At 42.8% G+C, this 12,270-nt stretch overlaps 1 protein-coding gene across 9 annotated transcripts in view; it reads left to right on the top strand.

Moving 5' to 3' along the window:
• Window positions 1-8,497: 8,497 nt before the first annotated feature.
• col11a1a (collagen, type XI, alpha 1a) overlaps window positions 8,498-12,270 on the top strand; it is a 65,700-nt gene continuing 61,927 nt past the window's right edge. For 6 of the 9 annotated variants that reach the window (XM_040167214.2, XM_040167210.2, XM_040167212.2 and 3 more), the window contains exon 1: window positions 8,498-9,013. In XM_040167214.2, coding sequence (XP_040023148.2) covers window positions 8,905-9,013 — 109 coding nt within the window. In that variant the 5' untranslated portion in view covers window positions 8,498-8,904. The remainder of the gene's footprint in view (window positions 9,014-12,270) is intronic. The other 3 variants (XM_078095640.1, XM_040167209.2, XM_078095641.1) reach the window with 1 other exon arrangement.

Here is a 12,270-nt window from a genome sequence, read left to right as displayed (position 1 = left end):
ATAAGCGACTTTTTGGGCTTTTTAAATGCAGGTGTAACCTATAGTATGATGATGAATAGCGACAGCTGTACTCCGTTTTTGTGTCCCAGGCCGCTGAATTTGTAAATAGAGGTCAATGTGAATACACACAGCTATAATAAAAGTAGACGACAAAACCTTCATTTTTGTCTGAAATTAAACGTGACATAACTGTTATTGAATAAGGTCTGTGGTAGTCCTGGTAAATGGTGACTCTATGACTTACATGGGAAAAGACTAAGGTTTTTCTCAAAGTCAAATAGAATCCTTAGTGGCTTGAAATGCATGTTTAAGCTGCTTTGAGTCGTTTTTGGTTTGCATACATCTGCTATTAATCAATAAAGTGATCACAGCTGAAGCATTTTAGTCAAATCCCCAATAGGTTCGAACTGAAACTCCCCCCCCCCCCCCCCCCCGTCTCTATTCTTACGACACGCTTTTTCGCAGCATACCTGAACGCTAAGGGTCTGTGCTGCCTTCAGGAGCTGTGCTGGACGAAATTGAAAAAAGCACGAGCAGCACAGAACAGGCAGCTCCGGCTGGAGGGGAGCGCTGCACAACTGGAGTTGTGACCTCTCCACTGAACTACCTTAGTGGTCAGACTTCCAACAGGACGTCAGAGAGTTCAACGGAGAATAGCACCTGAAATATGTTGAAATGACTGAAAACAGCACCGGCACCACTTCGGATCAGTGGTTACAATACATGATTGTGTGGTATGTGCACCAACTTGAAGAAACCTGTATCCTGCCCGACAGAATTTGAATATAGTGACGGATCACAGTGAATGCTGCGTCACTTTTACTCTCTGTCAAAAAATGAACCAACACTTATATTGGTACATAATATGGTCATCATATTTGAATGTTGATCCCTATCAAATAGCAGCTATGACTTCTCAGTGCATTCTCATGTATTTTATTCATACTGGTGGAAAACTCTGTTCTTCTCAGTTTTTTTACAGTTCTGAAAAATGACTATATGTGTCGTAATGACACTGCAATGCATGTATACAAACTGCAAATGCAAGAATAGCACGCTGGCTGCTTGTGCGGATGTACATTTGTGTAAATTACTGCTTTTGTTCTTCTTTTGTTTTGCACAGAATATATCAAAGGAGCCTTTGGTGTGGCTTTAGAGCCACACGGCTGTGTGGTTAAAATGACTCCATGGATCAGCATCTAGGAGGTAGTGGTGTACATGGTCTGGAAATAAAGCTAAAAAGGACTGAAGGGGATATGTTAATGTAGAGAAGCAAGGATCTCGAGGAGAAAATGAAACAAGCTGGAACATGCTAATCTATTCCCTTACATTCTAAAGCAATACGGCAGAAAGAGTAAAATAGACTTGCATTAAACTCAAATCCAAACTCCCGACACATCAAATGCCTACAAAAGCACACACGCCCTGTCATTCATAATATGAATGGGACATACAGTTTACCTCCTACAATGCATCACTCAGCCACACTGAACCCTGTCCCATAGGCTTCCATTTAGAGGCCTCAGTGTTTCCCCGCTGCCCCTGTGGGTGCACACTGCATGCTGTTACAGGGCAGTTCTCAACAACTCACTTACAGGGTGGGAGGGGACCACAGAGACGTATGAAAAGGAGCTCTGTGAGGGAGGCTTGACTTCTGCAGCCCACAGAGCAAACCAGGAAATGTGAGAAAGAAGATTTTAGTCAGTGCTGGCTAGAAGAGCAAACATATGCTCTATATTGGTAACAGCGCGGCGCTGAGGCACATTGTGAGTGTCCTAACTGCTCCATAACGGGAGTCATTACCAAAATAAAATTCTGCTGTTGAACTGTATTGTATTACACATACAGGAGTTTATCTTATTAATTTATATAATTGGGACAAAAGGATACACAAAATGATTCACCTGTCAGTATAATGTGATTCAGTGAAACTGCAGTTGAATCAACACCTCTCCGAAACAAACTGGAAACAGACAATATGCACAATAGCTGTACTGTAAACTGAGTTATACTATCCAGTTAAACGCCACATTATTAACGCACTTAATTGAGCACTTCTCACTTCACAGTTCCCGCTCCCTTTCCCCACTCAGCCGGGGTGATGCTCTGCTCTCTTCCCCCCTGTAGCTGTCGACACCCAGCGTCTGGCCGCTGCAGCTCCTGTAGACTTTTACTAAACGTCTCTTCTGAGCCGTGCCGAATCAGTTTCACAACACATTATATTCACAGTGTAAAACCTCTAACCCTCAGCTTGCCTCCTGTGTCGGGGACGTTGCAGCAGAGGGTGGACGCTACATTTGGGACAGGACATGTCTGCTGCCTTTTTTTTTTCTTTTCTAAACCACAGCCTCACATGCCGAGGTCACGCAACTATACTAAATTTACAAATCTTTCCTGAGGGCTTACTTAGGATTAACCGTGACCAGGTGGTGCAAAGGTAGAGCTTCACCTTCAGCTTTTTATTATTGGGCTGGAAAAGAGAGCTGCAGAGAAGGTAAAGTATTGTTGAGGGAGGGAAATTGCACTGTAACTATTGTGCTGTATCAGTTATGCACCGCAAACGCATAGATTGTTAAACTAAGTCAGTGTAAACCGTCAAATATTATAACAATCCTTTTATTGTTGTTGTTGTTATCTAGTGGCTACTCGCACAGATATGAATATCCTTATTACAATATGTCTAAATTAAATGTATTTCCAGCTGAAAAAAAACTAGTAAACGCTCTTTATTCACAAATTGCAGAATGATAAATAAATGATGTACGACACGTAACTCGCAAATGGCAACTGTGTTAATAAAGACTCTCTGACAATGCCATGTTGTAATGCTACTTTAGATTATCGTCAATACATCGGTCTTAATATTGTTGTAATATTCCTGCTGTTTTTCTGAAATAAAATAAGCACCAACCACCTCCATCGCCATCCCCATACATCCAAAATAGAGGAAGCATTTAGTGAGATGTGACTTCTGCAGTGCCACACACGGTCGACCACATTGAAAATACATGGTTGTCCCGGTCAGATTGCAGCGTGTGACAACAGAGAGCCATCGCAAGAGCACAAATACATCTACAAAACACCAAAAACCCATGACATAGAAAACGTCCATACAAATGAAGCACAGGCTTTCCCACACACTGAAAAAAAAAGTCTTTTGAATTTACATGAAAAAAATATGTACATCGGTTGCACATATTATATTCATGTTTAGTCAAAATGATTCATTTCTATTTAATGTACTTAATTTTTATTTGTAAAACAAACATGATTTTCTCATGTAAATTCAAAATATTTTATTAATGTTAATTGTATTAAATTATTCTGATAACCCAACTTATTTTTTTTGTGTTACTTTAAAATGTCCCTTTTATGTTAAGTGTATTCAATTCTCACCTATTGAAGCAACATGAGATTTTAATGTGACTTTAAAATGTCCCTTTTATGTTAAGTGTATTCAATTCTCACCTATTGAAGCAACATGAGATTTTTATGTGAAGTATATGCAATGTTGTTCTGTTAAATTAACTTCCTGCTTCCTGCTCAAGTTAGTCTGATAATGATCCTGGATACTTTTCTGTATAAATTCTACATGCTAAAATTATTTCTGTATGGCGATTTCTACTAATCTCTTACCTACAGAATTTACTCCTTTAACATTTTTAAAATAAATAAGGCAAAACCAAAACGTTTAGTTTACAACTGTATTGTCATAGAACAATAGAAGATTCAGTGTAATGTATACACAAACACATGCACACATTCACAAACAAATCTCATATTAGAACAAAGCACCTTTTTCTTTCACAAGAAACACTTGGTATGCAAGTTATCAAGAGTGTGTAGTAAACATTCATGACTGCTACAACCTGAGACAACATTATTTTGGTCCTTAAAACACCTTCTGAGTTACATCAAGCCAGCATCAAGAGAATACTATACAGCCAGGCTAATGCAGGAATGTCGTGCAAAATATGTGCAAAAAACATTACATTTACAATTTCTTAACAAAAGAAAAGGACACATGTAACAACCATTATTGTCCTGGCAAATGTAGATCTTGTGCTTGAAAACTACATTTGGTTTTGAAAATAAAGTAATACAATTAAGAGTTATGGCTTGCTTTCCCACCACTACTATAAGTCAGTTAAGAATGTGCAAAATCCAAAAATCACCTCCAAATTTGAAAATAGGGTAAACGGTTAGAGGTCTATTAAACACATCTGACAAATGCTGACACTTAAATGAAAAAGGCACATGACCCTGCGAAAAAAAAAGAAAAAAAAAATACACTACACTTGGTAGCGGCCCATCACAGAACATGCAGGTGACTGGTTCCAATAATCCTACTGAAAAAGCAGCAATGGTCCATATTCCAAAACAAGATGGTGAAACGGTTGTATCCATTTTGCCATCAAATGGCAACAGTTCACTGATGGAGTCTGTTTTTGAGAGCCGGGGCTTTCTTTGACAGTGTGTTGCCGTCCAGCTCCATCACAACCTTCTGGAGCACTTCAGGAGCACTTCAAACGAGTACTTAAGTTCAGGAGGGTAGTTGAGGTTCAAGGCATACATTAGGCAAAACAACATGGCAGCATAGTGATATAACTGATCATGTATCGGTATACATGTTAGAAGCCCTGTTAGCGGCACAGCTTATTATAAGCACGATTTGGGCTACATCCGCCATTGCACAGAATTGTCAACAAAGCAGTTAGCGGCGCACATTCTGACGTCAAACACAGCGGATAAAGGCGTACACTCTGACGTCGCAAGGCAAAAAAACGGTTATACTGTCCACACAACACTGCAACCGTCGTTTCTGAAAATGCTCACCCTGGCCGGAGTTTTCAAAAATGTTCGGTTTCTGTGCCCTGAAACTGCCTTTTCGTGTGGACTGAAGGCCGAACCGCGTAAAAAAAGTCACTGTTATAAAAATACCCGTGTTCGTGTGGACAGGGCCCAAGTCAATGACGCGCAAAAAACTCCCATGCTGGTATAACCGAGCAGTTTAACATTACCTTTTTCTCAGCTTTAGTTTAGAAAACATGAGCAAGTTGCCCTCACTAGCATAACGCGAGTAGAAACATTAGCTAACCTTTGCATTGCTCATTTTTGCTAGTCATTTAAAAATCTCTGCTCGACGAAAATAATGCCTCGAACAGGACTATCTTTAGCATAACGTTAGCTAACGCTAGCGAGTAGCAACATTAGCATTACCATTGACTATCCATGTAGCGAGTGGTAACGTTAGCTAACTTTGACTGACATTGACTAATTCCTGCTCGATGTTATACTGGCAGATAAAAACCTCAGTTTAGTCAAAATTGTGCGACTAACGGGACTACGTCTGTCTTTGACTAATAAATGATACAGTGTTATTAACTTTACCGTGTGAAAAGCTGTCCAGACTTTTATGGTCCAGACGGATGAATTCCTCCGACTGGATTGAAGAAATGGCGCACAAAGTTTTCCCTTAAAAAACCTGCTCCTAATGGGCGGAGTTTCCAGATGAAACATAACAACTTCCTTTCTTTATAACATGACTGAAACATAAAAATTAAACATCCCTGAAGATTACAAGAATTCTACACGATTTACATATGTTTAGAGGAGGAACATAAATCAATTGTGTTATGTATACGAACTGTTCATTTGTTAAGTGAACAACCCCCATTTCCCCCTTTTTTCAGTGCAGACGACCTAAAAGTACCAAAACAAAGTCTGTTTAGGCTTCTTTTAAAGAGTTTCATTCCCATGATAACTAAATTCTGAAGTGTAATCATTCTTATTTAATACTGCGGTAAAGCCAAAAATAATGTTGGCGAACAGAGGGAACTTTTTCTTTGCAGGTGAGTAGAGCGAGTGTGGAGAAAGAGCTCTTTATGCTGTCCTCCGTGCAGTGTGCAAACAGTGACAGACAGTGGCGGCTGGTTGGCTTGAGTGTGCCTGTGAAAAGTGCTTGTGTTTTGATACTGTGTCAGGTAAAACTCATGGCAAGTACAATAACTTTTCTCATTTTAACATGTGTACAGTATTCGTGAAGCGGGTCTCGCAAGAATATTTGAAATGAACATACATTTTAAGAAAATGAATTAAAAATCATGACTGGCCTTTATATTTTTGTTGTACAAATAGGGAGACCAGTCACATTTTGCATCGACATGCATGCATATGCATGCACAACATGGAACCGTGCGCTGGCAACAAATGAAAAGTTATTGAGGCATTCCTTCAGTTTTCATCCACAAAGAAAGCTATTTCTAGTCTGCTTTCAGTGTGCTTTTGATCATTAAGACACCTTCCATCCATATATTTTTTTTTTAAGTAGTAAACAATAAAACCAAGAAGCACTTTTCTCTCTTCTTATTATGTCAACTTGTCTTCTGACCTGTCTCTTGGCCGTTAGCTGTCACAAAAGCGTATTAAAATGTATCTCAAATAGCTATGGATGTTCCTTTAACAAAGTGCAGTTATCATTCCAACCCACAGCACATATAATATGACACTAGTTAAAAACAGGAGTTAAATAATGTCATATATCACAACTTGGAAACAGCAACAGCACTGTGACTATTTTTATTTGTAAATCAACTTCACACAGTATTGGACTATTAGACTAGGTTGTTAACATATACAGCAGTCTTATCATTTTGCATGCAATTGAAAACTGTTGGTACAGCGATGAGGAGTAGAACTGAACATAATAGTTCTCCTAAAAGTACAGCTGCTAGTGCATCTACTGAGCTAACTCAGCTGCAGCCAACATGAAACCTTTCTAGAAGATCCCCAACCCCGCATATACTGGTCACAATGTTAATCAGACTCGCACCATTGTCATTTTCCCCATCTGAGAAATCAAATACAATTGTGATTTTGTATTACGTTCTGTTTACTTCTGTATCATAACGGGGAAATTGCTATTTGTTACGCCAAATCTCATGGACAACTCCCAATTTCCGATGTCACCACACCATCTTTCAAGTGCATCTCCCCCTGCCGTCAATTATTTTATGAATGGGTATCTAAGAGAGGGAAAGACCGAGAAACCACTTCCACAAGAGCCTAAGAAGCTCACGATGAGAATCACTGCGCCTGCTCCCTCAACCCAGAGAAAACGAGATGTAGACCCCCTCTGCCCGGACACCGATTGGTCCCAGAGAAATGTCGCTGCCTCCTGCCACTGGCCGTTCAGGAGGAGCATCTGATACTGTTTGGCAGGAGACATGGTGAGCCGGGACGGCAGGGGAGGACGAGCTGGCTGACAGACGGAGCCTGGTCACGAGCCATGAGTTCACTGGAGTGAGCCAAGAGGTACAAGGAGCTGACTGTCCTCATCGAGCGACCCCTGTTTCTGAAAGGCCAATGGATGAGGGTTCCTGGAATCTTTTGGGCCCCCTGCCATCACTCTTACAATCACAATCGCATTAGTGTTTTTTTAAGTGCAGTTCAACTTGCCTTGTTGTGTCTTGTTTCAAGATAATCACACAATCACTTGAAACAGGGTAAACCACCGGGATCATGTGGAGTCATTGCACAATGTTGTCAGATGATTGCATTTGTTCTCAGTGCAGGTACATTTAAAAGGCATAGTGACCCTTGAGTCTGAAATAAAAGTTTGATTGATTGATTGAATAACAGTCCGTTAAACAACTTAAACAAGCCATCATCTTGAGTCTCTCACTAAATGCCTCATGGCAGCTAAAGCCATCTTCTTAGTTAGTAGTGCATGCTGCAAACTCTTCTTTTGTATAGGAGATGATGCACTCTTTTGTGCCTCCATATCCTTTGCACATCTGGCACCTGAGGGAAGCCCATCATGGCATCATACTTAAAACATTTAGTGCCTCATGGCCTGAATGGAAGCATCTTCCCTTCAAAGACGCTGTTGTCTGTAGATTTATTTTTTTATATCGTCTGTCCTGATTCATTGAGGTGCTTACTTTTAATTTGTCACCCTGGCCCTGCAGGACCAAATTTCACCTTTCCCTGTTTCTTCTTATTGATGTGAAATTGATACTTGATTAACATTTGCATTCGGGTTTAGAATAGTGACATATTTATACTAATTCTCAACCTGCTGGATTATCCCGTGTTTGTACAGTGAACTGCAAGGATTTCCTCACACCACACGAATGCCAAGACGCAATCAATCTCAGCATTACGTTTCCAATTGCATACAATCGAGGCTTGCTCGTTCCTATTTGGCCAATGTTCTACAATGTGATATGGCTACTATTCAATTCGTCAAATTCAAATGTTTGTTCTTTTTCAGTCAATGATTTGATGTAGGATCAGTAGGAAGAGTGGGCCACGCTGAAGTTTGGGTAAATACTGTATTCATGCTGCAAATAACAGCAATTATTTCCAACAGCTAAGGCGGTGTTAGATAAGATATTATCCCAGAAACACCCTGCATGCGCAGCTTCGTCCTCCCCAGGTCGCCACCGCCTTTGTCGCGGTGTTGTTTTGCGTCTCTCTCACCTCACACCACTCTGGAGAGACTCGAGGGCGCATTACAGGAGCTAATGGGAGGACCCGAAGGAGAATTTCCAGCCCCGTGATTTGCTAATCGGGGGCTGGCTCCCTTGTCATCTCCCTGTAATCGTGGCTCTCCGGTTCGTGGAGCTCGCCCAGCCCTCCTGCCCGCGGACGCACCAAGTGTACCGACTGCACTCCGTGCGTTTTGGTTAAAGCCCGACTACCTTCACTGTGAAGGCTGGGCACTGGGAAGTAGGATCGGGGCCCTCGGCGTGCCAAGAGAGAAGAGGCTAAACTCCCCCACTTATGGCTTTTTTGTAGGACCTCTTTTTTTCCCATCATCATTGGGATTGTGGAAGGGACGTCGTTCAAATTCACCTCAAGTCGCGCAAAACGTTTGATTCGATTGTGGGGCGCCCGACCATGGAGATGTGGTCCACAAGGTGGAAAACGAAAAGGTGGTTTATGGATTCCACTGTAACTGCATTCGTCACTTTAACGCTGGTTCTACAAGGCGCCAATGTCGGAGCAGGTAAGATTCTCAGCACCGAGGGTCCCAAATAAACTTTATCCAGCTGGAGAGCGGGTGGGGCGACGCAGCGCCGAGCGGTACCTGATGATGGAGATAGGGGGGTAATCAGATTCACCTGGACACGGTGGCGTCTCCTCTGTTGTACTTTGGCTTTTTCAGCGCAAACACAGTAGTTACATTGAAGCCAGATTCCCCCTCTAATGCCCCCCCCCCCCCCATCTAATCGAGCGCTATCGTGAAAGCCTCCAACAAATAACTTACTCCAAACAAACGGAACGCTTAGGTACAGTAAAACGGGCAACCCTCCCCCACCCCCCACCTGTTTAAACCATACATTTTGCCACATTGCGGGCTGCTGTTACGCATGAATGGGAAGCGTCCGCTCAGAAGGTAAAACACCTCGCCAATTAAATCCATCCGAACTGCCATGTGCCCACGGTCACGCAGCTCGCGCTTTTTAGGATTCACTTGGGCTGAAAGGAAGCTCATTGTTTTGGGGGGGATTTGGTCCGCGAGGTGGATGTGGACACGGTTAGCGGGGTGGATTTCCCCCAGCCAGACGGCACGGGACGCACACCAGACTCTGGTGAGTGTCTTTGCGTTTACGCATTAGTGCGAGGATGAATATGTGGAGCCAAGTGACGGATCTCGATATCTGTCAGTGCAAAGCGCCTCTGGGTCTGCAGGGGGCTGAGTGGGCAGGCAGGTTCACCCTATCTCCACACAGCCCTGGTCCACACTGAAGCCCCACTCTTGCCCCCCCCACCCTCTCTCCCCTCAGCCCCCTCCTCCCCCGCTGTTGCCCAGCTCTTCGCCGCAACTTTGCACTTAGATGTCTCGTCGGCTGCAGGACAAAGCTGTGCTGTGTGAGCGGTGGGAATGCTTCCCCTTTAAGTACTGAGCAGTTATCTGATGATGGTCCTTGTTGCACTTCCCTATGATTTCAGAGCCTTCAAAGAGCTTCATATCGGCCCAGCCTGCAGCCACATTCAGTCATAGGGTTCAGGATTACATAGACATCACACTTTGGCCAACGATCAACTCTGAGAGGGTTTACTGTTGCATACAGACACGGGCAGAGGAGAATTTAGTTGTTTTAACGTGAGATGGAGTAGATTATGCTACGGCTTCTGAAAAGGGTTCATGAGGAGATAACTTTACGTTTAAACCAAATAAGTTAAGTTAAATTAAGACATCTAAAAAATAACCTGATGATATGATTAATACTTAAATGTCTACAGCACAAACGATAATAGTTTCTTTTCTTTCATTTACAAACTTAGAAAGTCCTCTTTCTGCATGCTCAGACAGTCATTTTACCTTAACATTGAGAAATGTCACTTTTCCAAAACACATCGACTCCTGCCTCCTTTCAAAAATATTTCAAACAATTAACCGCCCTTTGTTGCGGGGTGTCAGTCAGTCAGAGGTGTTTCGGCAGGGTGCCCTCCTCATGTGGCAGTGTACAGACACGTTTTTCTCAGCCCCCGGGGCGCAGGCATGTGCATTCCAGCAGACAAAGCGAGCATTTCCCCAGACCTCTCCCTAATATTCCCGGCGAAGAGTGTCAACCCATCAGCTCCTTGCTGGACGTTTGTTGTGTGTAGCTGTCACATTTTCATATCCATTGACGGATCGCACAGTGACAGGCCTCTCCACTTCACAAACCAGAAACTTGAAATTGTGCTAAAAGCGACACTTTTATGCTCAAGTTCTCACAAGAGATCTTTTTCTTGACCTGTACGGATTTAGGAAAAACACCATGTGATGTGACTTTTTTCTAATTCCATATGGAGGCATTCAGTAAATGAGTTAATGAGAGGAAAAGCAAAGGGGTGCGGATGCTTTGAAAAAGTGGGTAGGTCTCCGTGAAGTTTCTTTGGTATGACACCAGCATAAAGCTGTCTTGTTTTAGCCGGCAGCATGGTGGAAGTTAATGGAAGAAGAGAGCGAGAGTGGAAGGGGGTGGGGAGGGAAGGGGGGGGTTGTATAGAGAGAGATTCAGGCTGAAGATATTATTAGAGTCTCAGGGAGCTGCAGGCGAAAAGGTCTTACCTGGTTTATTAGCCAATGTCACATTTGTGTAACAAAAGCTGAGCGCAGAAAATGACAAATGGCCGGAGTTGAAGATATCGTATCAGTTTACTTAAGCCGTACATACCATGTGACAAAGGAGGAGCTCTGGGCCTCTGTCCGAAGACAGGTGGCATGTCATGTCGCGAACACACTGTTTACATGTACGCTTGTGAACACGATGGAGATGACATCAAATGACTTGATTTTTGTCCATTGGAAACGTCTCCTGGCTCCTTCCTTCCCCGCAAATTAATAATGGAGGCTGGTTAGCATGAAGTTAGGGTTGGTAAGTGTTTACGCTCCACTGCAGACTCAAGAAGGTCCATCTCCTCATGCCCTGAGCCCTGCTGGTGGCTCCATGGCCTGTTTGCTCAGGCCCGAGGGCGAACTCACACCAGCTCCTCAGATGCACTCTTTTAAAACCTGTGCACACTTATTTGGCCACCTTAATGGATTGGCCCGTATTGACGTTTTCTCAGCACCTCCGTGTGAGGGTCGTAGTCCGGCCACATCTGGAACATATGAGTCCTGGAGTTTGAATTGAAAGCAGCTCGGCAGGAACTCACAATGAGGTCCTCAGTTCACTCTCCAAAGTAAGTAGCCGGTGGATCCTCACAAGCTACAAAAATGCAGAGTTGTCCTTAGCAATCGCCCTCTTACGGAGAGACCGTCTGATGTTTTTGCATAATTTTGTTTCTCTTTGTCTCCTCTGAGTCCTGTGTTGTATTCCAGTGAAGACCCTCATTGATTCTTACCTGGATGATATTTGTAAAATGGCTTGCTGGGGGCGTTATGCTGATTTCAGTGTTTGCTTTACTGGACTGCTTACAGTTAAGAGTCCTGTTTAAGGTGCTAGAAGATAAGGACACCACATGGCAAGACAATTTATAGGAAAATACCTCCAGCATGATAACTTATATTCATATATTTCAAAAACCTCAAGTGTGACAAACTCAAAGCGATGGAAGGATTTTTGTCCTTCCATATTCTGATGCCACTTGTTCTGAATAGTGAGCTCAAATGCTATTGTGATGTGCACCAGCTATCTGGTGATGTTGTATATGATCTGTGGGAGGAATGCTTGAAGCAGCTTCATCTTCAATAGCATGAATTCATGTTGGAACCAGATGTTTTCCTAGAGAGATTGAAACGGGATTTGCCTTTTTCCTTGCCAAAGATGA

This window comes from Gasterosteus aculeatus, chromosome 21 (genome assembly GCF_964276395.1).
Source record: "Gasterosteus aculeatus chromosome 21, fGasAcu3.hap1.1, whole genome shotgun sequence".
Classification (NCBI taxonomy): domain Eukaryota; kingdom Metazoa; phylum Chordata; class Actinopteri; order Perciformes; family Gasterosteidae; genus Gasterosteus; species Gasterosteus aculeatus.
Note: the sequence above shows the minus strand (reverse complement) of the source record. Positions and strands in the feature narration are given on the sequence as shown.